The sequence below is a fragment of the Spodoptera frugiperda genome, chromosome 2, assembly GCF_023101765.2.
Source record: "Spodoptera frugiperda isolate SF20-4 chromosome 2, AGI-APGP_CSIRO_Sfru_2.0, whole genome shotgun sequence".
Classification (NCBI taxonomy): Eukaryota; Metazoa; Arthropoda; class Insecta; order Lepidoptera; family Noctuidae; genus Spodoptera; species Spodoptera frugiperda.
Genome location: NC_064213.1, coordinates 3641601 through 3667832, shown reverse-complemented (window position 1 = coordinate 3667832; position 26232 = coordinate 3641601). Strand labels below are relative to the sequence as shown.

Here is a 26232-nt window from a genome sequence, read left to right as displayed (position 1 = left end):
CAGTAATTTTACTTACTCGGTGAAACACAACGCAAGTGTTATTTAACGCCTGCGGTAGGTATTACTTCGATCTTAGAACTTCGATCGAAACTAATTGCTAAACTAAAATAGATCTTGTCACAGAAAACCGAAGACTTAAAAATGATCCACCAATCACCTGCCAGACTGCACTGCACAATATCACAGGACAGAAATAATATCCAATAATACCAACTTGATTCCATCGAATGACGTATTTTCTTCATCGTATCACTGTTTCTCGGGGGAAATCACATATGAAAGGCAATCCACCTGTAGGTTAGATAGTCAAAGGGAAGTTTTGTACGGTCCAATAGTTTTCTTATCGAATCGCTCGATTGAATAGATAACTGTGTTTGTGGGCTCTTGTGATAGGTAACGTATCGGTTTTTAATATGAGCTGTAGGGGCTTTGACCTTTTCTTGTAAGTACGTGTTTGAGTAAATCCTTTGTTATCTACTTTTGTAGGAGGGAGATAAGTAATAGGGAGAGTATCTGCTGATAGAATAGTTTCCAAAAAGTATTTTTTAAACTAATGAGGGGTTTACAAACATACAATTTCATATTATTATATACATAACACCCAGACCCGGAAAAACAATTTGTAGACCACACACAGAGTTGTTCCGTGCGGGAATCGAATCATCAATCGGAATCGAAAATTTAATGCAAAATCATCCGAAACAAAGATTCAAATCAGTATGGTCAATAGATACATTTATTGAACTTGACTATTATTCTTACCTGTTATAGCCCAGAGTTCTTTCAAGCACTCCTCTCTCGATCTCTGTATGGCAGACCGTTTCTGCACCTCGGGACCGGACTCCAAATATTCAAAGAGCACTGCACCAAGGAGTACGTATATCACCACTAAGATCACCAGGCCAATTTGGGAAAATGCCGCCTTAGCACACGCGGCGGCCGCACGCCGCACGAATCCCGGCCGCTCTCGACCTTCCAACGACACTTCAGACGACATAATTATTCGATTTTCAAAAATTAACCTCAACAACTTGACATTTCACTTTTCTTTTTTATTCTTATTCTTATTGCTTTTGTCTCGTCCATTGTTTCTTTTTTTTCTGTCGTTCGAAAAATGAAGACGTTGTTGTTTTTTTTTCTAAACAAACCTACTTGCTATGAACATCCATTATGATCTGGAACAAAAAGAAATTAGGTTTCATATTACGTTGTCATTGTGCTTTCAATTCAAATGTATTATTTCTAAGTGTCAAACATTAAGAGAAATAACATCAAAAACATTATGTGAATGTCATCAGTTTTTCTACCGCACCGTACCGTTTTTCAACCTTATCAGTTTTTCTACTGTAAAAATTTGTGAGATCCATGTAATACTAAGTCGGTTATTTTATTTAGTCCCTAATTAACGGACCATCTGTCTTGAGTTACTATGTAAATAGTTATCATATCAATATAACATTTATTTTACGTTTTAAATAAAGTAGACCATCGTAATTCGTAATCATGATATAGACTAAACAATATACAATAATACAAGGAATTTCAACAAAAGTAGGTATACTTGTGTTTTCATGCCATGCCCTCAGATATCTATCAAAGGCAACATTTCAGAAATACAAAATACCTACTTATCATGACTTTATGAAATTACTTATATGAAATATAACTAAGTAAGTAGGCGAGTATAAAGTTTCTGGCCGTACTTAATAAAACTTGGCTATTTATGGTATTCGATCCCCTTCAGTTATTTAAGTATGGATAAAATCGTTCAACTTTTAACAAGATGAGACTTGACTTTTGCAGAGTAGGTGATAATATAATCTTGAAAATATAATAACAGTGGGAAAAAATGGGGTCGTAAACTGAATCCCACCCAAAACATAAATGTGAAAGGCTTCCAAGTTCGATAATATTGGAATGCTTCGCCTATAAAAGAAGTGAGATCTAAATAAGTACCAAGTTCCATACACAGACCTCAGTTAAAAATGATATAACAAGTTGGCAAGTTTTTACACACTTTGTTATAAACCTACTAAACGCAATGAGTCAAGTATATAATTTTCTATTAAAACTTGCCAAGTTATATCATTTTTAACTGAGGTCTGTGTATGGAACTTGGTACTTATTTAGATCTCACTTCTTTTATAGGCGAAGCATTCCAATATTATCGAACTTGGCAGCCTTTCACATTTATGTTTTGGGTGGGATTTCATTTATTTTTGTAAGGTTTATTTTCTTTTTTTCTTATTTTACTTTACTTTGACTAAATACAAACCTTCGTAACGAATTTTAGGTCGGTACGACCATTGGAAGATATAGATATTTTTTTTGTTTTAGTTCCTTGGGGGTATGAATTTCCACCTTCATTATTTTTAAAACCGACTCACACTTGGCCATTTTCAGATTTTTTCCTTTACCTTGACCCAAAGACCTACCTCCATGCCAAATTTCAAGTCAATACGACCATTGGAAGTGGTCTAGGTTTTTGATGAGTGAGTGAGTGAGTGAGTCAGTCAGTCAGTGAGTGTATAGTAAAAATAGCGATTTTCTGACGTCAATATCTCAAGACCTACAATAGGTACATTAATGAAATTTCGTATTTTAGATAAGTAAGTAGGTCTCGACAGATACTAGAAATTTCATATGCGTAGATAAAATAGATTTTGAGTTATAGGTGGGTCGAACTTGGCCCGAAATGGTTCGTGTAATATAACCCACGGCCGGTGTGTCGGTTTTTTTGCTCGAACTTGGCGGACACACTGCCGTGTGTCTAGATATTGCTTGGCTGAATTGCAATTTAGATATTGTTTTCTTTTTTAATCAATGTGTTTATGTAATCCGTTGGGTAGTGCTTACATAATATTTTTTTTAAGAACGTTATAGGAATTCAGAATTCTTTGTTTTATACCTTTAGATACTATGCTATGGTTAATATTATGTACCTTCTTCATGCGTTCTAATGGAAAAATGCAACGCAGCGTCATGCCTTTTTTATCCCCGATGGGGTAAGCAGAGGTGCACATACGACACGTAATACCACTGCACAATGTACACCCACTTTTCACCATTTGGGATATAAATCCCATGTAATAGGGGATGAACTTATAGCCATATACTGGGCACAATTCCAGAGTCCATGGTACTACTGAGAATTTTTTGTAAAAACTGAAAAAAACCCAGTAGTACTTTGCGACCCGGCAATCAAACCCGTAATCCCGAACGAGGCAGTGGTGTAATGCACGAAACAAAAGGAAATATTCCTGAGAAAAATATCAGTGAAATGAATCAAAGCAAGGTATTGAAATCTTTGTCAGTACCGTACTTTTTTATTGAGATTAAGAGATTTTTTATTTCACAATAATCGTATTTGTTTAACGAAGGCATTGTAATTGTCGGACCTTATCCAAGCTACCTCTCCATCAAGGCAGCGCCAGAAAGATTTAAGGTCGTCAAAGGCACAAAAGGTCTGATCTCAAGGGAGACTTTAAAAGGGTCTCTCTTGAGCCTCATCTCACGGATCCATACAAAACCACAATGCTACTGTCTACCGATCTCCTCAAGGGATGCCATGATTCGCGTAACCTCCCTTAACCACAGAAACACATAAATCTTTCCAATGTTCTATTTCGAAAACATTTTCCTAAGCACATAGGTAATGGGACAAGCACGCCACAACCTCCCATACCAGCAACTCCTGTAAGCCAGGATCTACAGTAGATACAACCATGAAAACACCGGAATACTGAAGTCCAGCGCGTCCCAGGGACATGAATGACTGTCTTGAATCCCGCAACGAAATAAATCAGAAGATAGTATTAGAGAAGAAGAAAGTACATAGGTTTTTTTTTGTAACGTTGATAAGTCTGCGTTTGGCCACCAACCCGCTTACTGCCAGGATGGCGAAGCGAAGATGTGGCTGAGGATGAAGCACGACAGACTTAGAAATTACCTATATACTCTGACCTTGAAAAGACCCGGGTGGTATTTCTAATAAAAATAGAAGCCGGCAGATTGTTCCATTCCCTGGCTGCACGGATTAGGAACGTGGATTCGAACCGTTTCGTTTGCATCCAAGAGAAGTCAACTCTGTAGGGATGATAGTGAGCCGACTTTCTACTATTCAAAGCCGACTTTCTACTAGTCATAGGTAAGCTAAAAATACCAAAAAATAGGTGACACAAAAATTCCGAATCCGTTTCACGCTTCGATCTCGTTTCAGAACAAAAATACCCGTTTCCCAAAGGATAGGTACCTTTGACTTTAAGCCATACATCAAAGGCAGTTGGACCAAAACTATTTGTGACACGCGAGTCATGTCGAAGTATCAAATTTAATGATTGCACGCCCCACTTGCGTAGCCTAATTGAAAGATGTTGCCTTTGGGAGTCAGTGTAGAATGAACTTCCATTAATATATGTTTGTATCTCTATTTTGGTAGGTAACTTGTTAGTAATTAGGATGCTTTTCCACAAGACATGTGCGTTGTAGCTGTGCTACGAAGATGTAATCAGCTAAGCTGTGCAACTATATGACCGTTTCCAACTTTCCACCGATAGTAAGCTGTGTAGCTGTGCGAGGAACATACTATGTATCTATAGTAGGGAAGCCATCCATAACACACATCTTTCTATATAAAAACATAGCTTAGCTGATTCCATTTCCACCAGTGCTAAGTTATGTGTAACAAAAAAAACATCCTTAAACTAAATCTTTTGATCAATAATTTACATAACTTTTAGATAAAAACAGCTAAAGTAAAAAAATCAACCTCAATCAAAGATTTTGTGAGAACGGTATTAGGTAATTTCGGTTTCATTATCATAGTTGATCGAAGGAAATAGGTACCAACCAATAACATATCTCTTCCCAAACATAAGCTCTTTAAGTCTTTGACTGCCAATTAGAGAATACAATCCCGGGATCCCGAATCTCGGGATCCCGGGATCCCGGCCGTTTTCTTGTCCCGAAAATCCCGGGACTGTACTTGGCTAATCTCGGGATTTTTAGGATTGACATTAAAGGAAAAGTTACAGCTGGAAATTGATAAGAGTATGAATTCCCCAGATCCTAAAGTACAAATACAAAATTAGTAGACATTAGTCGACAAATACAACCGCATTTATGTGATTCACAACACGGATTTAGATTTAACCGTTCTGTTAGCACTAATCTCCTTACTGTAGTGGATATCATTTCGCAACACTTGGACCAAAATGTTCAAGTAGATATTATTTATTTTGATTTTAAAAAAGCCTTTGACCGTGTAGATAATGATATACTACTGGGTAAACTCAATGATATAGGTTTCTCACCGAAATTACTAAAATTTTTCTCAAATTACCTGCGTGATCGTCAGCAATACGTGCGATACGGTTGTTTTGTGTCTCCGCCTTATCACACTCGCTCCGGTGTTAGCCAGGGTTCAATTTTGGGCCCTCTACTGTTTGGATTGATGGTAAACGACCTAGAATCGTGTCTTAAGCACGCGAGGTGTCTATTGTATGCTGACGATCTTAAACTCATTTATGGTGTGAAAAATTTAACAGATACTCATACCTTACAGAGTGATATTGATGCTTTGTACCAGTGGAGCAAAGTAAACAAACTCCATTTTAATACAACCAAGTGCAATGTGATGACCTTTAGTCGGGCGCATAATCCTTTGCATGTTGAGTACTTGTTGGGATCAGAGCTCATAAACCGCGTCTATACCGTAAAGGACTTGGGTGTAATATTCGATCCTCGACTAAATTTTCACGAACATATGAGGTTACTTACAACAGATTCCTATCGCAGGTTAGGCTTCGTCATCCGTAATATGCGGGAATTTGATAACCCCAAGGCCATTAAACTAGTGTACATGGCCCTAGTACGTAGCAAACTAGAAACAGCATCCATAGTATGGAATCCTCATGAGGGAACTTATGCTTTGCTACTGGAGAAGGTGCAGAAAGCATTCCTTAGGTTTCTGTACAAAAAGCTATTTGGGTACTATCCTTTTCTATATCCCACGAAGTTTTTATTAGGAATGTTAAATTTTAATTCTTTGGAAGTAAGACGGAATTACTCTCTCATTATTTCAGCCTGTAGCACACTGCGCGGGCAATCTGACTGTCCCGAGCTGGTGGCGCAGGTGGTACGGTTGTTTGTGCCGGCAGTGCTAAAACATCAGCTTAGGCCGCGCAAGCACCCATTGCTGGCTGTGCCGGCAGCCCGAACAGTCGCGCATGCAAATTCTCCACTCGTTCGTGCATTGACAATGATCAATGCTCTCTTGACGTCCGCACCAGAGTGTGATTTGTTCGCAGCGAGATGGAAGGATGTATGTCGCGAATGTTTAAGGTTTTGTGAGAAGATGGATGGCTGATGAATTAGTTTTAAGTAATTAAAAATATTGTATTTCTTTTTTTTTCTCTCTTTGTTGTAAATTTTCAACATTTTAACTGTATAATGTATTGGCTTAAGCTGTAAAATTATGCATGTTTTAATAAATAAATAAATAAATAAATAAAATGAATCAGGGTTGGCAAATAGTATTAGACGTGAAATGAGCCTGTTCGAAAATGGAGGAACTCGTGGATATCACTTAGAAATAGCAAATAAATATCTAATGTCTATTCCTCCAACCAGCGTAGAACCTGAGCGAGCGTTTTCAGCTGCTGCTTATATTGGCAATAAACTACGAAGCAGGCTTGGAAGTGAAACGTTGGATGCTTTGATATTCCTGCGATTGTATTTTCGAAATTCTAATTAGTTTTGTTGTGTTGTCTTTTAAATTTCTTGCAAAAGTATTTTGATTGTTTTGTCAATTTTCGTTTCGTACTGTATTGTGTTGTAATGTGATTTATATTGTGCAACGATATTAAAATAATTTTTTTAAATAACTCAAGTTCTGTTTTCATTTGAGCCCAATTAGAAACCACAAAGTCTAATCCCGGGATAGCCCCGGGATCCCGGGATTACACATTTAAAATCCCGTAATCCCGGGATTGAAAAACATGCTCGGGATTGTATTCTCTACTGCCAATAGAAAACTGTTGAAGGCAAATCCTCCCGCTAACGTCGGTCACCGGTGACCATCACGGCGTTTAAAGAGTTAAAACCTCTATTTCATGACGTACCATTAAAAATAACAGGGTGGCCGGTACTTCTCTATGTCGTACTAAAAATTTAAACACCGCTAACGGACCAACGAGCTTCTGACCTCTTTACTGAACACGCTATAACAATAAATCATCGAAAATGGCTACGTCACAACAGACACACTACACAGGGTGTCTCACAGCAATGCCACATGTAGGGAAAGTACCTTAAACACTGACTGTAGACAATTTTAATTAAGGGAGACTTCATTTTGTTTTCTAAAACCATTTTCATCGTCAGTAGACTTAAGATTTTCGAATGACTGTCTGGTTGAATAGAAAAGAATGAGTATTTTAATTATTTTTTATCTGGTGACTGTGCAGCCGGCTGTCGTGCAACGTGTAGCGGGTTCGATTCCCACACGGAGCAACACTTTGTGTGATCCATAAATTTATTTCGGATCTGCACAAAATCCTAGTTTAAATCAAAGTTTTAAAAAAACTATGTGTTATTATTGTCGTTTAACACCCTGTTCATCTATCTATGTCTATATCACGACAAAAATAATATTATGGTCCTTGAATTCACGACTTGAAAATAATAGTAGATAGTATTCGACTACTCGTATATTGTTTTAACTGTTTTTTTTTTTAAATAGTTTGCTCTCCACGGAATCGATTCCTATACTATATTACTACTTATTTATAACAAAGATATTTCATACTACACCAACCACTAACCACTACAGGCTATTTATCTCCACAAGAATCTTTAAAAAAAATATATTACAGTGGTCACGTTGACACCCACTTGAGAATCTGCTGCGGAAGAGTTTGCCCCGAGGGTGAAGAGACAACGAAGTGGTTTCAAGTCAGTAATAGTGACCGGACACCGGCCCCTCAATCTCCATTTACTCAATCAATCCCTCAAAATTGAGGGACATGTTTTCTATAAAATTTTTCCTCCAAGTGATTTAGATTTTGTTTTTTTTAACCGACTTCAAAAAAAGGAGAAGGTTCTATGTTTCACTGTTTATATATATTTTTTTATTTATGTTCACTGATATCTCTGCCAATAGTGGACCGATTTTCATAATGTTTGTTATTTCTACATAATAACATAAGACAGAAGGTCCCTTAAGTAGGAACTAAATAAAATAACCGACTTGGTATTACCTGGGTCTCACAACTTTTTACGGTAGAAAAACTGATGAGGTGCGAGACTTGGACTTTTTTACAGGATGTTTTTGATGGTATTATACTTAACAGGATGGCACTTGGCCACCATCTCGCCTGGTGGTAAGCGATGATGTGGCCAATGATGGAGCACGCCTTCCTAAGAGCAGTCTGTTCACTCAGGAATTGAAGATACCCAAGTTAGATTTTGACTCTTCGGAGAGAGTTAGTTTTACAGCACTACCATACTATAATATAAAGGTCATAATTAGCTTTACTGCCTTTACTCAAATTTCAAGTCCAAATTCATGAAAAATATCTGAATCGACCTCCTTTTTTCTCTCACAACAACTCCATACAAATAATGTCAAAAAATCTATCTTAAGTCTTCGAAATATCCCACAGTTTTTGGACTGAGGGTACCTAATTAATTTCGGCCTCTAATCAGACTTTGCAAGAGAGACCTTTACTCTTTAGTAATACCAGCACTTCTTCATTGAATAACCTCCATTAAATCCTCAAGTTTATAGGTAGCCATTGCGAATAGACACTAAAATATCGTGTCTTAGTATTCATGGCCTTTAAATCCGTGACAGAAGACATTGATGTGGTTCCAACGACAGTCATAACATAAAAACGAATGTCTGATTTATTTCTTAAAGCTTTATCAATTCTTTTTTAACCGACTTCAAAAAAGAACTTATTACCTATGTTTTTGCGCGGTAATATTGGTTATTTGTTTATATAAATTACTAGGTTTTGTAATCATATGAATTTAATTTTAATGTCATAATCATACTTCGCAAAAAATGCTTTCATTTAAAACATCAACGACTTCAATAGTCCTACTCGATGAAAAGATATTTGATAAAAAAAAATACCTGTAATTCTGATTCGGTACCGAGTTATTGTTTGGGGGCGTCGATTAATATACAATTAATCTAAAATGCAATGCAAAAACTAAAGTTACTTTAATTTTATTATAACTTTCGTGAGACATACGAAATTAATAATTGTTATTATGTTATCGGCTTACTCACGTAACTATTTGACGAGGTACTCGATTAGTTTCAAGTCATACTAGAGGCTCATAATCATAGGTAGCATTCCACGACACACGACGCGGCGAATGTCGCGCTGTTACCTACTTAGCATGGCTTGAAACTAGTCGAGTTCCTCGTCAAACAGTTACCTACGTGAGTAAGCCGATAACATAATAATTAATAAAGTTACTTCGTACTTAAACCTAAATAATAAATGAATACCAACTCACCGAAATTTTAAATACACATTTTACCGCACTAATTCATTTACCAATACATAATAACTACTTTTATACTTTTACACAACACGTAGTCCGAAAGAATTTAAATTTAAGATTTACAAGTTAATATTTACACAAAAAAATATTTAATAGAATTACTAACAATCCCTAAACACCACATTGAAACATTTAAGTAACACGAGAACTCGAGGAAAACATTTTTCCAACAAGATTACGTTCGTAACTTGAGTCGGTTAGGCAAACAGCGAAGCGAACTCTACCCTCCGACGCCTAAGGTGGTACTGAAGCATGCCTGTGTCTAACATACCCAGCGGACCCAGCCCAGCAAACAGTTTTCCACTGTTCCTTTCCTTTAGTTACGCTGCGCAAACCTGCGGGAAAAGCATTTCCACGTGATAAGTTTCTTTTAGACGCTTTTAGCGCCATCTAGCGGTTTGTTGTAAAATTACTAACGCACACTAGACGTACTACAAAAATATCTTTGTCAGTATATAGCTATAAAATAAAATAGAATTTATGTTACTGGATCCACAAAGCTGCTAATACTATAATAAAAAATCAACATTTATTTTATACGTAAAATGAAAACTTAATAAATCGTTTTTGTATATGGCAACTACGTATAATTAAAACTCAAATGATGGCAAAGTTGGAGATGAACTGTCACGTCAAAGCCGTGTTCTGGAAACTTGTACACGAATAGAAATTGACACGCTTCCTTCTATTTTTATATCAATTAAAGCAAGTTTTAGCTTAGATTATAACTTATTTGTTGTTCCCAGTGTTATTAGCAAGCTAGTTACAAGAAAACCGCGAAAATGAGTACAATACTGGAGAAAATTGCGGCTATAGAGTCCGAGGTTGGTAGAGGTTATATTACAAATTGTAGAATTTTAATTGTACAAAACACTAAGAAATATACTTATTTCTTTGATTATAGGGTGCTAGTATTATTTACAATGGCTTTAAAGGTGAATGGTTACAGTGTAAGGTTGTATTTGTTTACAGATGGCTCGAACGCAAAAGAATAAAGCCACAGCACTCCATTTAGGTCTACTTAAAGCCCGGTTAGCTAAACTGAGGCGAGAGCTCATCACTCCCAAGGGTGGCGGCGGTGCGACCGGTGAAGGTAAAAAAAAAACTTAATGAAAATTCTATCTAATTACATAGCTTCTATTTGAATGAGCTATTACATACTTACATCTTTGGTTTTCTTTATAAAGTAAACCAACAGTTTATTATGTTACTGTTATAAATAACTAACAGTAACTTTTATAGTTAAATAAAAAAAACCAAAATGTTAAACATCAGTATTTATTCTACTAACTCAAATAAAAAAATTTTATACATATGCTTTTGATGTGTAGTTGCTAGCTGTCAGCTGATAGAAGGCAGATTGCCTAACTTACTACAGATGTTGGAAAAGAAAAATAAAAATACTTTTAGAATTAAAATTCTATTATAACAAAATAAGGTTGAAATCAAAATCAACAGACTACTATTTTATTTAGTATCCAGATTTGTACCCTTAGTGCGAATTTGCTTTATTTTTAAATAACTAATTGAAACGAGAGCATGGTCAGCACTCTTATTGGTGGGTTGTTCAAGATGGCCAATCAGAGTGCCGAAGGTTTGATTACTTTAAACATAAAGCAAACTTATACAAAGGGTACATGTAAAAACATCTTATTTAAATACCATTTCATTTCTTTCCAGGTTTCGATGTCGCCAAAACTGGTGACGCCCGTATCGGGTTTGTAGGATTTCCATCTGTGGGAAAATCTACTTTGCTGTCTAACTTAGCTGGAGTGTACTCTGAAGTGGCAGCATATGAGTTCACAACCCTGACAACTGTGCCAGGCTGTATTAAATACAAGGGAGCTAAGATTCAGGTAGAATATAGTTTTTTATTTTATTATAACTAGGGGAAAACTTAACATAACAATTACCAATAATAGAAACAATAAGATTCTATTATCAATTGATGTTTTCGTCTAATCAATTGATGTTGTGGTGGCTCTGTGGTTTAAGATGCCTGCTACTTATGCATGAGATGTATTCAAAACCCATCAACAGCAAAGTACCAATGTGACTTTTTAGTTATACTTTCTAAGATTATACCTATTAGACACCACTGACAAATGATAAAGGAAAACATGGTGAGGAAACCTAAGTTTATAATTTCTAATTATGAGTTTGAAATCGCCAACCTTCATTGAGCAAGAGTGTTCCATGCATGTTCTCCGTCATAGCAATACAATATGAGCAGCAGGGACATGGTAAGATTTATCGCATATAGGCAGTAAATGGGTTAAAAAATATGCACAATAGTTGATTTCTCAGCCTCTCTCTTATAATTGACCTGATAATGCAATGTAATGTATGTTGTTTCCAACCAGCCAACTTAGATCCCATTGAGGAATACCTTTATTCAGCAGTAGATGTCCTACAGCTGATATGATGATGAAAACAATGTAATTAATTCTTCTACTCTTTCTACTTCCAGCTGCTCGATCTCCCTGGTATTATCGAGGGTGCTAAGGACGGCAAGGGTCGTGGTCGTCAAGTCATCGCCGTCGCCAGAACTTGCAGTCTTATATTCATAGTACTGGATGTACTGAAACCGTTGCAGCACAAGAAACTGATCGAACACGAGTTGGAGGGCTTCGGACTGAGGTTAAACAAACAACCACCAAACATACACTTTAGGAAAAAAGATAAGGGTGGAATTAATTTGAATACTACCGTAAGTTAATTCTCTTCTTTCTATTTTCATTTTTTTTTAATCTTTAATATACACAATACAATTGAATAATTATACATAAGCCAAACTTAATACCATATGGCATTCTCTACCAGTCAACCTTAGGGTTTTATTATTATTACAACATGTATAAATATAAAATCTGCCTTTGATCCAAGAATTAAGCTAAGCTATCAATATCAATAAGCTTTTTCATTTAAAATAGTGACTTCTCAGTAATAACACACTTTATAGCATGGCAGCAAATGTTTATTATATTCACACTCTTTCACATAGAAAGAGAAAGAGACTCCAATTCACATTCCAATTGGAAAAAGACTGTAACCTATGACTTTGTTTTTAGCTTAATTTTAATTCATCAATGTGATAAAGTGTTATTTTAAGTCTTATCACAGAATTAAACATTATTTTATTCCATTAAATAATTGTTTTTCAACTAGGAATTACTTTAAAATTAAATTAATCTTCTTTTTTTTCCCAGTGCCCACAAACTGAGTTGGACATAGAAACAGTGAAGACAATTTTGTCAGAATACAAAATCCACAATGCTGACATAACCCTTCGGTACGACGCTAACAGTGACGACCTGATCGATGTGATTGAAGGGAACCGAGTGTACATGCCTTGTATTTATCTACTCAATAAGATTGGTAAGTGTGCAATTATTATTTTAAAGTTTTAATATAGACCAAATCATCAGATTAATCAGTGTCACCCACAATAAAACAAATTTACAGAGCTTCATTATGACAACATAATTTAGTTGTTTTTATTTTTTTATTACTTAATTTTTTCCTTCATTTTATAATCAAATTGGGAAGTAACTACTCTCTATCAGTAGCTGCTTGAATGCCGTATAAGTATAAGATATCTTATCATCAACAGTCTAGAAGTGGCCGACCAAAGCCTCTTCTCGCATGCATAAAAGTTTAAGCAAAGCAGTACAACACTTGCTCAATGCAGGTTGGCAATAAGATATCTTATGCCATCAAACATTTATTAAATCTATTTTAAAAGTATATATTCTTTCACAGATCAAATCAGCATAGAAGAATTGGATGTAATTTACAAGATACCACATTGCGTACCCATCTCGGCTCATCACAAATGGAACTTCGATGACTTATTGGAGAAAATGTGGGAATACTTGAAACTAATCAGGATATACACTAAGCCTAAAGGACAACTGCCGGATTATAACGCCCCAGTTGTATTGCATGCGGACCGCACCAGTGTCGAAGATTTCTGTAATAAACTCCATAGGTCCATTGTAAAGGAATTCAAATAGTAAGTAGAAATATTTCATTTGTTTAGATTGTTTATACAGGTGGAATAAGCGTGACCTAGTTTGGAAACTAGTAGCTATTCTAATGTAATATTTGAGTTTGCATTCAGACCATTGTTTGTTAAGTTTTAGTAGTTAGGTTGTTTTTATTGAAGTTTTCATTTCAACCCAGGTTCACCTCGGGTATAGATGCTTGCTATAGATCTCTCACTAATTCTGTCATACTTCTTGGTATTTATGAATCCCTCATCCATCTTAATTTAATACCGTCGGTCTCGCATTGTCACGCCTGTCTGCCCATTGGGGTAGGCAGAGACAATGGAACGCCAATTATTACGAATCTTACATACCTCTTTCGCTTCATCAATAGTCATCAATCTTTTCATGCATAACGAAATGTTAGTTCTAAATGTAGACAATATTTAGTACATTATATAATTCATTTTTATTTTATTTCCAGTGCTCTCGTCTGGGGTTCTTCCGTGAAGCATCAGCCTCAAAAAGTTGGTATCGACCACGTGCTATCTGACGAAGACGTTGTCCAAATCGTGAAGAAAGTCTAAAACGTAACATGTACTGGAAGATATATACAAATATATATATTTTTGCGAAACGAGAATGAAATATAAATGTTTAGGATTTTGAGTGTCTGATGAATTCCAAGTGTTAAGTTCTGCATATTTTCGTAAAAATATAAATGATTGTGTAGGCAGTAATTTCATGCGATATGTAACCATAAGTGTAAATTATTATAAAGATGTTAAGTTCTTATGTTACTGAAGGTTAGGAATTTGGTAACATTATTCACACAACGCAAGCGTTGTTTCACGTCGATTTTCTGTGACGCTGTCACTCTGGTTTAGCCGGCAATTCGTGTCGAAGCATGGCTCTCACACAATTGAATTGTCTTAAAGTAGCGAACAGGACAAAAAATAAACCATCCAATTTGGCCAAGCAGTTTGGGATTGCATTTAACTTTCGATGATTCATTTCTATTCCTTCATCAGATACTCAAAATACATTCTGTTATTGTTGGTAAAGAAAATTCTATGTAAAGAATAAGTATGTTTGCATTGAGTTTTTGTAACTTTTTCTCAATTTGCATTTACTTATAAGCCAACAGTTATGCTCGCCTTAACCTGAAGTTTTTAATAATAATAATTTATAAAGTAAACAGTAACCTTAGTATGAGTTTGCTTTACGTTTAACGAATTCGAAACTAGAGCGCGTTCGGCGCTGTGACTGGCCGGATAGAATAAAACCAATCAATCAGAGTCACTCTCGTTTCGATCTCGAACGTAAAACAAACTCGTACTAAGCCCTCAGTTTCATTTTATATGACAACATTAAAAGGTATCTACCTTATTCAAGGACTGGGAAGTTGGTTAGCCTTACCAATGAGGATTTTCGCATTGATAAAAATGTGTAATGTTAGATCTATTGACAACTATAAAGTATTTCATGAAATCGGTTAATGATTATTGTGTGGTCCTATATGATTTATTGGCTAGATAGTGGCCGGGAAAGGAAGATGAGATCAGATTAGGTCGAAAATCAACCTTCGGATCGGATTGAAAGCCTAACAAATAAAGTATACTACTATACTTATAGTATACTATAGTAAAACGTGTAATTGTTTTAGACCCAACAGCAAATATTGCCCTCTTTCCCGATGCGCCTATACCAATCGGACGATGCATTTTCTCAACCAAGCTAATTATGTACATGGGACCGTACACCTGATTCACTAATATCAACTATAAACAATATCGCATAAAGTCGAAAGCCCTCATTGATATAAATGGACATTTGGGTCTATAAATTATGACTTTCAAATTAATTTTGGATTTACAAGATTGTAATGTTTATTAGAAAGGGAAATTAACCAAAATGTTATATTTTTAGTAATTACCTTTTCGTATTCAATAAATAAATAGAAATTAGGTAGACTCGATAAAATTGTTCCTAAATTGGCAATCCGACCAGTCTAGGCATAGGTACGTTTTGATTTCAGTAACCATGGGTTAACTTGTGTTGTACAGAATGCTCATTATATAAATATATAAAAATCGTAAAATAGATGTTTTATTTTTTTTACCTAATAACGGACCACCATTAAATTTTTACCGTTTAAGTATAAGCCCCAATTTGCGACCTGGCGACTCTTTGTGTGGTCCACAAATTGTTGTTTCGAGTCTGGGTGGCATGTCTCTGTGAACTTGTATGTTTGTTAACGCAGCCACGTCACAGATGAAAATCCTAATGTGAGATAACGTTTAAAAAAGATAACTCGTCAGCGCCTCAATCTCAACGACCCAAGTAACTATGGCCAAGAGACAAAGACGAGCCATAGTTAAGTGTTTAAAAAACGATCTCGCAACGCATACGTAACGGGTACGGCTAGACAACGAACACATCGTGGCTGCGTAGTGAATGCGCCGCGGATTTAAGTCCGCTGTCGCGCAATATTATACTTTTTTAAAGTTGGGTATTAATACCCAAAAAGAAAGTATAATATTATATTTATTAATTTAACACAAACAGTTCAAAAGACAACATAGGTACATACAATTTAAGTAGGTATTTAAATTACTTATAGCAACGCGACGTCCTCGTTGCGCTGTGACGGCGTGTACGTGATGCGTTTACTGCGCGCCCATCTCGCACTACAGACGCACCCTAACCACTAATATGATAAGTCTCTTTAGTCCCCTATTCTCAAATCTTGCGAGCGTCACTCGTAAGAGTTGCAGAGAATCGCCCGTAGTTGGAAATTAAGCCAAGTAGACCGTACGTTGTACTGTCTTAGATGGCAAGTGGCTCACGATCACCTCATAACTTATGGGACAAAATGGGACTCATGAAATATGCCACAATTCAATAAATTTTTAGACTTAAATTCGTCCGTAACTATTCTAACACAATATGGAAGTTACTAATTAAAATGAGACTGAATCTTCCTATGACTCAAGTTATTAAATCTTAAAAAAAAACTTAACAGTCAAAAAACTGACAAGTGACAGTTTGAATGTTTTGAATTTTCGTTTGTTTTCATTAGTTAGATAGGTTATGTTATTGTTAAAAGTATTTATGTATTTTAATATTTAGTTTCATTCAGTTGCTTTAACTTTTCTCTTATATTGCAAGATGAGTGATAAAAGTAAGAGATAATGATGTCTATTTATTTTGATTGTAACTCCAGATAAGACTATTGAAGAAAATGTCGTCTTTTGAAAATCTATCGTCAACACAAGTAAGTTTTCGGTTTAATTATATACTTCAAGTTATTTTATAAATATCTTCCATGTAAATATGATTAAACTACCTATTGTTCAATTGAGACTTATCAAAAACAATTGAAAATTAATATCATTTTAGCGCCATCTATAGCTACACTTAAGAACTAACTAATATGCAGCCTACTGCTGTAGTGATTTTAGTTGAATTTCATAGATGGCGTTAATCTCAAATTTCTGCTTTTAGAAAATTCGCGCGGCTTTGCACCGGGATGTGCGAACTATTGGCTCGGAAACTTGCCATTTCCTTGGTCTGGAGATAACAAAGCCAGCTGTGGAAATTGTTGCAGAACTTGTTTATAAGAAACTGGCAGTGTACGGCGCCGATTTGGAAGCTTTTGCAAAGTTTGTACCGATTGTTTCTTTCTTTCTTTTTTTTTCGTCTTATGTTTTCCGTGTGGCTAATGAATTAGACATTCATTTATCTGATACATCAATCTGTTTGTTAGCATTATACCTTTATGTTAATTAGGGAAATAACTTTTAACTATAACAACTGACAACTTGACCAAAGTCACGGCCTCACGGGTAGTCAGTATTTGCAACAATGTTGCAAGAACTGAACTCCCAGGTTCCATTTTTGAGTAGAATCATGAATTTTCATGACCCACAGATATTTTTTAAACGTGACACATACCTACTAGTTAGTTATTCATTATTAATGAATTATAATATTGAAACTCCTTTATTATTAATTATAAGTTTAAAAATCCTGTTAACTATCTAGGTAGTGTAACTAATTCATTGTTAAGTATGATGTAATAATGAAATTTACCAATTACAATTATTTAATTTTATAATAACTATCGTGAGACATACGACATTAACTAAAAATGGCCATGTCTGCGCACGCTGCTCATGATGAAGAATTTCTCTGTGACTCTAAACTAGTAGAACTTTTCTCCATTAATGTACGTGAGTAAACCGTGATTAGTTAATTTACAATTATTTATTTACAGGCACGCCAAACGTTCTACAATCACCGCTGATGACGTCAAACTCCTTGTGAGAAGGTGTCCTTCCTTGGTAATTCAATTTCTATGTCAGTTTCTATCACCTAGGTACCACCAGATTATTCATATTTTAATCTAAAGGGTTAGACAGGCACATGCTACTGTACAATGTACACCCACTTTTCTCCATGTGTTATAATATACAGGGTGTAAGCGGAACGCTCCCAAACGTCGCAAACAGGTGATGGTAAAAAACGTGTATTATTAAAAAAAAAAAAAAGAATTCAATGTTTATTTTAAGTAATAATAGTTGTAATCTAATGCTGAATTTTAATATAGCATGAATAATACAAACACAAAAACGATTAAAATTATAAAAACATAAACAATTTGTGGCGTTTTTCGGGAGCGTTCCGCTTACACCCTGTATATAACTCCCATATAATAGGGTGTAATAGGATTCCAGACTCCTTGATACTAATGAGAAATTTTCGAAAAGCCGAAAAAAGCCCATCAATACTTTGACTGACCCGATTATCCAACCTGAGATCAATGAAGCAGTCAAACTTAAAGGTTTTGGCACAAAGTATTTTAAACCACTAACACCGAGTTCGAAAACCTTTCAACAGCTACTAAAACGAATACTAAAGCAACCGTTAAAAGACGATTCAAAAAACGAACTTACACGAAAATTATAATCGAAATCGCACCTCATTATTCAAACATCGAACTTATAAATCACATTTAAAAAGTCAGCAGTCACAACTCGTTCCGAAACTTAACCGATGAATCGGTATTCCGATCCGAGTTATATTAACAACGATTTTAAATTTAAATCCGATGTTGAATCTTTAAATAGCCGTGTGATGGACCTGTTTATTTATGCAATTGCTGTTTTCACGTCGAAATGATATGCCTAATTGACTTATTACACCAGTTTGATGAACTAATCGGTGTGAGGTCACGATTTTTAGTTGCACGCTTTGTATACTGCACGTTAGAAAGTGCTTGTCAATTCTTCTGATTCTAGAGTAAAGAGAAAAAGGGATATTGCTTTAAGGCAAGCGTCCACAGACCCGCATCGTACGCATCGCACGCATCGTACGCATTCTGTATGACGTCATCAGTACGCATCGCATGTAGGCATTGCTAATGCGGATCAGTGGACGCAGTTGTATGAGTTTCTATACAAGACAAACTAAAATCCGTTGCGTGCTATGCGTACGATGCGGGCCTGTGGACGCGTACCTTTAAAGGTATTTTTTTATGTCTAGATGAAACTAATTAATGTCAAGTTGAACCTAATGAATGCAGAGCAAATATTTGAAACAAGACTGTAATTGCTTTTAAAAGGGTATGAGATTTATATTTCCTATATTTTTGTAGATAGCTTTCGTTTTTTAACTAAATTCAATTACCCCTATTTCCAATCTTCCAAATCCTCGATTCCTCAACAACCCTTAAATTCCTAACCCCCAAAAGGCCGGTAACGCATTTATAACGCCTCTGGTGTTTCAAGTGTCCATGGACGGCGGCGATTGCTTACCATCAGGTGATCCGTCTGCTCGTTTACCGGCTTATTCCATAAAAAGAAACTAAATCCACCATTCTAAATCACACCCATTCCAAAACAAGAAAATATTTGAATCGAAACGTTTTATCGTTTACAGAAAAGTCGGCTGGACGCTATAACACCGAGTCCTAAAGAAAAACGAAGAAAGACTGTAGTAGGTAAGCCATCAGAAACACCAGTATCAAAACAAAGAGTGCTAGAAAACACAAATGCCAAGCAAAAAGACCCTGAACCGTCGACGTCGAAGCAAAATGTTGCAGAAAATTTGAAACAAGATGAAAAAGAGAATGAAACAGCGAACTTCGATAATATGGATATTGATGATGATAATATGATTGATTTAACGTTTGATTAAAACTCTTTCTGTAACATATTCTTGTTTTTTTTTTGTATCTAGATTGATACCACGGCCTCACAGAAAACTGACTTGAAACAACGCTTGCATTGTGTTTCGTTGTGTGAGTGAGGTTACTGGAAGCCCAAATACCCAATTTACCCAATCCCCGATTCCCCAACAACTCTTAAATTCCTAATCCCCAAAAGGCCGGCAACGCACTTGTAACGCCTCGGGTGTTTCATTTGCCCATGGATGGCGGTAATCGCATACCATCAGGTGAGCCGTAGGATCGTTTAGAGTAGAGGCTTACAAAATAAAAAAAAACTGACAGATCTTAAAAATATTTAGATCGTTCTATCCATTTCATAGATCGTCGCTTCCGGACCAACTCGTTAAACTGATCATCTTCCCTTTAAATACATTACAACATAAGTAATTAATTAGCGAAAAACATTTCACACCTCCATTTCCCTACCAACAACCTCATTGCGAAACAGTCCAATGTCCACTGTATCCGTGACCTTTTCCACAGCATTTTATCGCATCAGGCACATTCGCATTCCCAGTTAAATTCCCGTATTCACCGATCTTATGGGGAGTGAAATGAGCAAAGCAAAACACAGGTTCACCGCGGGTCGAGTCACCGCGCTCACCAAAAAACTCGTTATAACGAAACACAATTACCATGGCACAGGGAAATGTATTGAGATGATACTTAAACGGTTTGGTTAACAGTTTTTAATGTTGCTTTAGGTTTTTGTAAGTCTTTGGTTAGGTAGTTGATTGGCATTGTTCAGTAATGGGCTTCGGTAGGTTGATGGTGATGATGTTAATAGGTGCTTGATGTAAGCTCATTTTCGAAGTCCATTTTTTATCAGTCATTTTTGAAGTATTTAAGTTACAAGAATTTTTATAAACAGTCTTAGTACGAATTCATTTTACGTTTAACGAGATCAAAATGGCAGCGAGTTCTGTACTCTGATTGGTTAGTTCATTCGCGCTGGCCAACCACGGCGTCGAACGAGCTCTTATTTCGTTTTCGTTCAACGTGAAGTAAACGCGTACTAAGTTCAAACACGGTCAGTAGACCGTATATTATATGGAATGCTAATAGACGAATATGATATTATATACCTAGTTTATAATAGACACAAAATATAAATGGTAGAAGCATGATCTTTGTGGGAAACTTAACATGATAAGTATGTCAAGAAAAATAAGCTAACTTCTGACACATCAATGTACATAGCTTCAAACAAACAGGTATCATCTTCACTTTTTAATCAAGATCTTTAAAGGAGCTCTACCTCTATTGACAGACGGTCTAACGTGTGAAAATTTAATGGATATCCTGCGGGTGCAGTTGCTTTCGATCCGGAACTGCCGTAATGTAGGGGCTCCGGTATCTCGAACCTTGAACGGCATCCGAAGAGACTATCGAAGCATATCCATCCCAACTTCCTAAATAATGTAAACGTTGCAGTCTCCATTTTGAACAAATCGCAGTTTAGGATTAATTGATACTTTTTGTGGGGATGAAAATCCATAAAATTATTTGTCCTGTCCTGGGTGGGCAAGAGAGAACTTCAGACTTCTTTTTAATGGTATAAGCCGGTATACGTGCAGACGGATCATTTGATGGCAAGCAATCACTGCCAATGGACATCCGAAATACCAGAGGCGTTACAAGTGCGTTGCCGGTCTTTTGGGGATATTAGGAGTTTAAGGGTTGTTGTCAATATTCGCAAGCAAGCAAGAAATCAGGTGTCCTACGATACGATTCACGCTGTTTGGTCCATGAAAAGCAAGACAGTCATCAGTACTAGTGAAACTGAGTACTATGTATATGAAACCTTGCAATATTTCCGAGAAATTAATAAAGCTATTATGGCCTGCATTCGAAGAAAAGTTTTGTTCGAATCGACTCCACCGCACCTCCTGTCCACGGTAGTTAATTACTCCTATAACGACAGTTAGAGCATAATGAGATTTTTGCAATTCAACAGTAGCACATTACAGGGTGCTGTTTGTCAACCTGCCCCCCCATTGACCACCCACCCGTGGGGGGAAGTTATTAGGCGGCTTTGTTAATGAATTTCATGTAGGGTAAACACATATATCAGGTATACAAGAGTACAGGAATAAATGAGTTATGTTGCTGAGCCCTGTCTGATTGTGAGAGCAACAACTTTTTAATTTTATTTTTTTCTAAAATGCTTCGACTAACTGTGTCGGTGTAGGCAGTGTCCTGTTTAATATTTAACGGAATTGGATCAATGATGTTGTGAAATTGTTTTTGATAATTGTCATGATAATATTTCGACTGTTAAATAAATCAGGCATGATGTTATAATGTTATTAATAAAGCCTAGCATATCGAATATAAATGGAAAAAGTGTGGACAAGGAGTCTTGTTGACGTGTAAAAGAAGTTATACTGTAACCTATTTGCAAAAATAAATATTATTTATTATTTGTCTACAAGTTAGTGATTAATTTTAAAATACGAAAAATAATCACGTTTGAAGAAGAAAGATGACTTAAAAAGAAAACTTTAACTTGAATACGAACTTAAATCGAGTCTACTACCCTATCTAACCCCCTCTCACACTCCATACAAAATAAAAGAGCTCTAGCACCATAGATTTTACCATCAATTAGGGCTCCCTAATTATCAGCAGTGTCCCCCAGACGTCCAATGAATATGCACGAGACAATCCCCCCCAAAGTACACTTAGGCTAATGTTAACAGCTACTTTCTGAATATATTTGATATCAGTTCCAAATGCTGGCTTCGTTTCGAAGCCAATGACTCCATTGGTTTTGTCTGGTTGAGTAATTGCTCCACTCCTATACAGCAAAGTGATCCGAGATAGCTCTTATTTGTGTAAAATGCCACAGTTGACTATAATGGTGCTTACACCGTTGGCTGTTGACAAATAAATGCTCTATTAGAATAATTGCTTAAAGTGAATAGGAAAGTAAACCTGGTAACTAAATTAGTATACTACATTTCTTTCACCTTACAAAAAATGTTGCCGCACATTGGATTTTCTCCTATGTCGTGGGTGCGTTTACAAACATACAAGTTCACGTACACTTCACACCCAGACTCGGAACAACAATTTGTTGATCACACAAAGAGTTGCTTCGTGCGGGAATCAAACCCGCGACACCGCATCAACCGTGCAGTCAAAATATTGACACAGAAATAGCAGTAACCATGGAAATTACTTTTTAAAGTTACATAAAACTGATGAACACATCTTACTTCAAAGCATAAACTTCACTATTAGACATAACCAGCTCATATCTTCTTAAAAACAAATCTTATGCCCTACGATAGGATCTCCAAGTCGTCATATAGGTAACTAATTACTTCCCCACACATCAAACGTCACCATCAACCAATCAAAAGCCGCTTCGACAACTGAAACAAAAAAGCGATTCTAATTAATTCCCAATAATCTCAAACGGTTGCATTGAACAAGCAAAAAGCAAATCGGCCACATCCATCACACAAAGCGGGTGAGAGCAGTACTTGGGTACCTGTGGCCGCCTACCTAGTAGCTAGCTAGGAGATAGGCCTCCGGTGCTCATTAAAATATGTAAATGCCCGCCGAGACATTACGCAGATAGGTGCTTCTGACTTATTGACTGGACCGCGTTATGAGCTTTGGGGTTCAGAAAAAGACTTGGGTACTTTTTGTTTCACACCATATTTTTGGTAAATTCTGCTGTCTTCTGTCTGCTTCTTGTTTTATTGGTGTGAGTGGTTCTAAAAGGCCAGTTGATTGGTATTTCTCTATTCAGTGTCAGAGATAATGTTCACTCTCCTTTACTATTTCATTATTCAGTCACTCTTCTTTTGATTAAGCCATCCCTCATTCCAGTTACATATCCGATCTCTTCCATTCGGACTCGTCTAACTCTCCTTTTTCTCGCAAAGGTGGCTTCTACATTTTTTTTTTTGTTTTTTATTTAGAATATAAGCCGGTAAACGAGCCGACGGATCAATCATGGCAAGCAATCGCCGCCGCACATAGACACCCGAAACTCTAGAGGCGATACAAGTACGTAGCCTTTTGGGGCTAACCCCCAAATTAAATTCCTAAGAATTTAATGATTCTTGGGGTATCGGGGGTTGGGAAGGTGGGTAACTGGGCCTCTTTTTTTATGAGACATGCCGGTAATCGAACAGACGGAGGCCCGATTCCCCTCTTCCCATTACCTGATGGTAAGCAATCGCCGCCGCCCATGGACACTTGAAACACCAGAGGCTTTACAAGTGCGTTATCGGCTTTTTGGGAGTCAGGAATTTAAGGGTTGTTGTTCGGGAATGGGGATGGGGAAGATTGGGAAGGGGGAATTAGGCTTCTGGTAACCACACTCACACAACTCAAGCATTGTTTCACGTCGATCTTTTATGAGGCCGCGGTCGTGGTATCACTCCGGTCGTACCGAAGCGTGGCTCTCCCACACTTCTACTGTCACCAATCGGTGAAATACACCAAAAGAAGCTTCCAATAAATAGGCTTCATCTCGCATATCCCCATCCTGTTCGAGTAGAGAACGCATTACTCGCTTGCAGGGCACCTACCGCGCGCAACTATTTAGTATCATTACAAATGTCGCTCGCCGCGTCCGTGTGTCCGTCTGTCTGTCTGTGTGCGCTTGAGAGCTACCGTTCCTTATTAATAAGGAGTATTGGATGGTTACTGAACATGGAGGTGGCTTTTGTAGGGTCTTGATTTGTGAGTCGCTTTTGGCGGAGAGATTATGGAGTATGGAAGTTAATAATAGTTTCTTGTAGAGAGATGTTGGTTAGTCATGGTTTTTAGGGTTGAATTTGTTAGGGATATTGTTTAGAAGATTTATTATGGCATACAGAGGTAGATGCATCTGAATTAAGTAAAAAAATACGGTTTACTTACGTATATTTTTTTTTTCTTACGTAGTCTTTCTTTATTAATTACGACGTCGCTGCGTCTGCGCACGCTGCTTGTAATGAAGAGTCCTTTGTGACTCGAAACTTAGTTTTTCTCAATTAATATACCTGAGTAAACCTCCTTCTCAAATAGTTATTATAAAAAGTGTATATATGTATATCTGTTGACAGCTAATACCTTTCGGTATTGCTGTATCATTGAGATAACGTATTCTACAGAATTATAATGGAGAATATAATTATTCATGTGTGTTTAAACAGTTACAAAGAGACAGGCCATTTGGAATTTGGTTGCAAAATTTTCTTCTCTCTATCTTTGCTTAAACGATCATTTCAGTATTCTAAGTGCATAAGTTTGACAAAACAGTGAAAGCGGTCTCCTTACAACGGGTTATCCGTTCGTTACTGAGTCGCTGAGGTAAGCAAGAGTGTTGTTTTGTTCCGTCCACCGTCCTCGTCATTACGTACCTTTCAGCTCATTACGAGAACAGATCACTCGCTTAATTTGTGCATTTCCGATCTACAGATATTCAAATTTCAACCCTAATGACGCACGGGAAATGTTAATAAAATGTTAATGCCACGAAAGCGGTTGTCTCTCTCGCAATAAGTGACAGATTTGCTTGACAGCCCCAGGCTCGTTTGTTGCTATGTATGAATAAGTCACGATTTTGCTTTTTTGTTGCAACTAGATAGGTATATTTTAAATGATTGCTTTTAGAACTGGATTTGTGGTATTTGGAGTATTTTAATGAGTTATTGTAATATAATATCCCATAAAAATATATGATTTTATGAGTGTTGATTGAGGACAATAATAATGTTTCCTTTTGTTTGGCTGATTAATTCTGATTGGTTCTTGAAAAACTAAAATGTCTTAACTCTTTAATAGCATTTACAACACGAAATTGTCGAACAAACCACATTGTCTATTTACTTTCACTGTCTAAAATTACAATCAACGAACCAGGATTGTCTTAATTCCGAATTGACCAAGTATGAACGAAAGTTTAAAGTTTTTCTGAAAACTTCTAATATCAGTATATTGTTAAAAACACGTTAGTCAAAGATGAAGACTATCAGAAGAAATGTGTAAAGAAATAAACATTTGCTTATTGTCAAATCAAAACTGGTATTTAATTATTGCAATTCACTGCTGTTTGTAAGAAAGAAATAATTAAAGTGGGACACAAAAGTACTTTATATTGTATATCATCGTCAACGTCAAAATATTCAGTAAACGTGCTTTCAGTTAGACATACTAGATGGCATCACATGTACGTTTGTTATAAATAAAAGGGTACCGAAATATATGGATGTATTTTTTTTAAATAGAATGTATTATGATAAAAATAACATCATGTTTGTTATTTCCAGAAAAAGTCAGCTCGTTTACCGGTTTATATAATAAAAAATACCTTTTTTTTAATTTATAGCTCTCTATCGTTTAAAGCAGACAGACAGACTCGAAAAGCGATTTCTTTTTATAATAATATCAATAGATTCTCAATTCATGTCTTTTAATTATATTGCT

General features: G+C 36.3%; 3 protein-coding genes across 3 annotated transcripts in view; 2 read left to right on the top strand and 1 right to left on the bottom strand.

Moving 5' to 3' along the window:
• Positions 1 to 9899, bottom strand: part of LOC118269456 (uncharacterized) — a 219648-nt gene extending 209749 nt beyond the window's left edge. The window contains exons 1-2 of the mRNA XM_050703117.1: positions 9532 to 9899; positions 763 to 1175 (exon numbers count right to left, since the gene is read on the bottom strand). Of these exons, the coding sequence (XP_050559074.1) occupies positions 763 to 997 (235 nt within the window). The 5' untranslated portion in view covers positions 998 to 1175; positions 9532 to 9899. The remainder of the gene's footprint in view (positions 1 to 762; positions 1176 to 9531) is intronic.
• Positions 9900 to 10193: 294 nt separating this feature from the next.
• Positions 10194 to 15669, top strand: LOC118269447 (GTP-binding protein 128up). Its single transcript, XM_035584563.2, has 7 exons — positions 10194 to 10403; positions 10552 to 10672; positions 11260 to 11435; positions 12050 to 12289; positions 12789 to 12957; positions 13342 to 13594; positions 14053 to 15669. The coding sequence occupies exons 1-7, from the start codon at positions 10362 to 10364 to the stop codon at positions 14153 to 14155; spliced, it is 1104 nt and encodes a 367-aa protein (XP_035440456.1). The 5' UTR covers positions 10194 to 10361; the 3' UTR covers positions 14156 to 15669.
• Positions 15670 to 16616: 947 nt separating this feature from the next.
• On the top strand, positions 16617 to 19783 carry LOC118269446 (centromere protein S). The gene is made up of 4 exons (XM_035584561.2): positions 16617 to 16845; positions 17076 to 17233; positions 17848 to 17914; positions 19512 to 19783. The coding sequence occupies exons 1-4, from the start codon at positions 16813 to 16815 to the stop codon at positions 19767 to 19769; spliced, it is 516 nt and encodes a 171-aa protein (XP_035440454.2). The 5' UTR covers positions 16617 to 16812; the 3' UTR covers positions 19770 to 19783.
• Positions 19784 to 26232: the final 6449 nt, after the last annotated feature.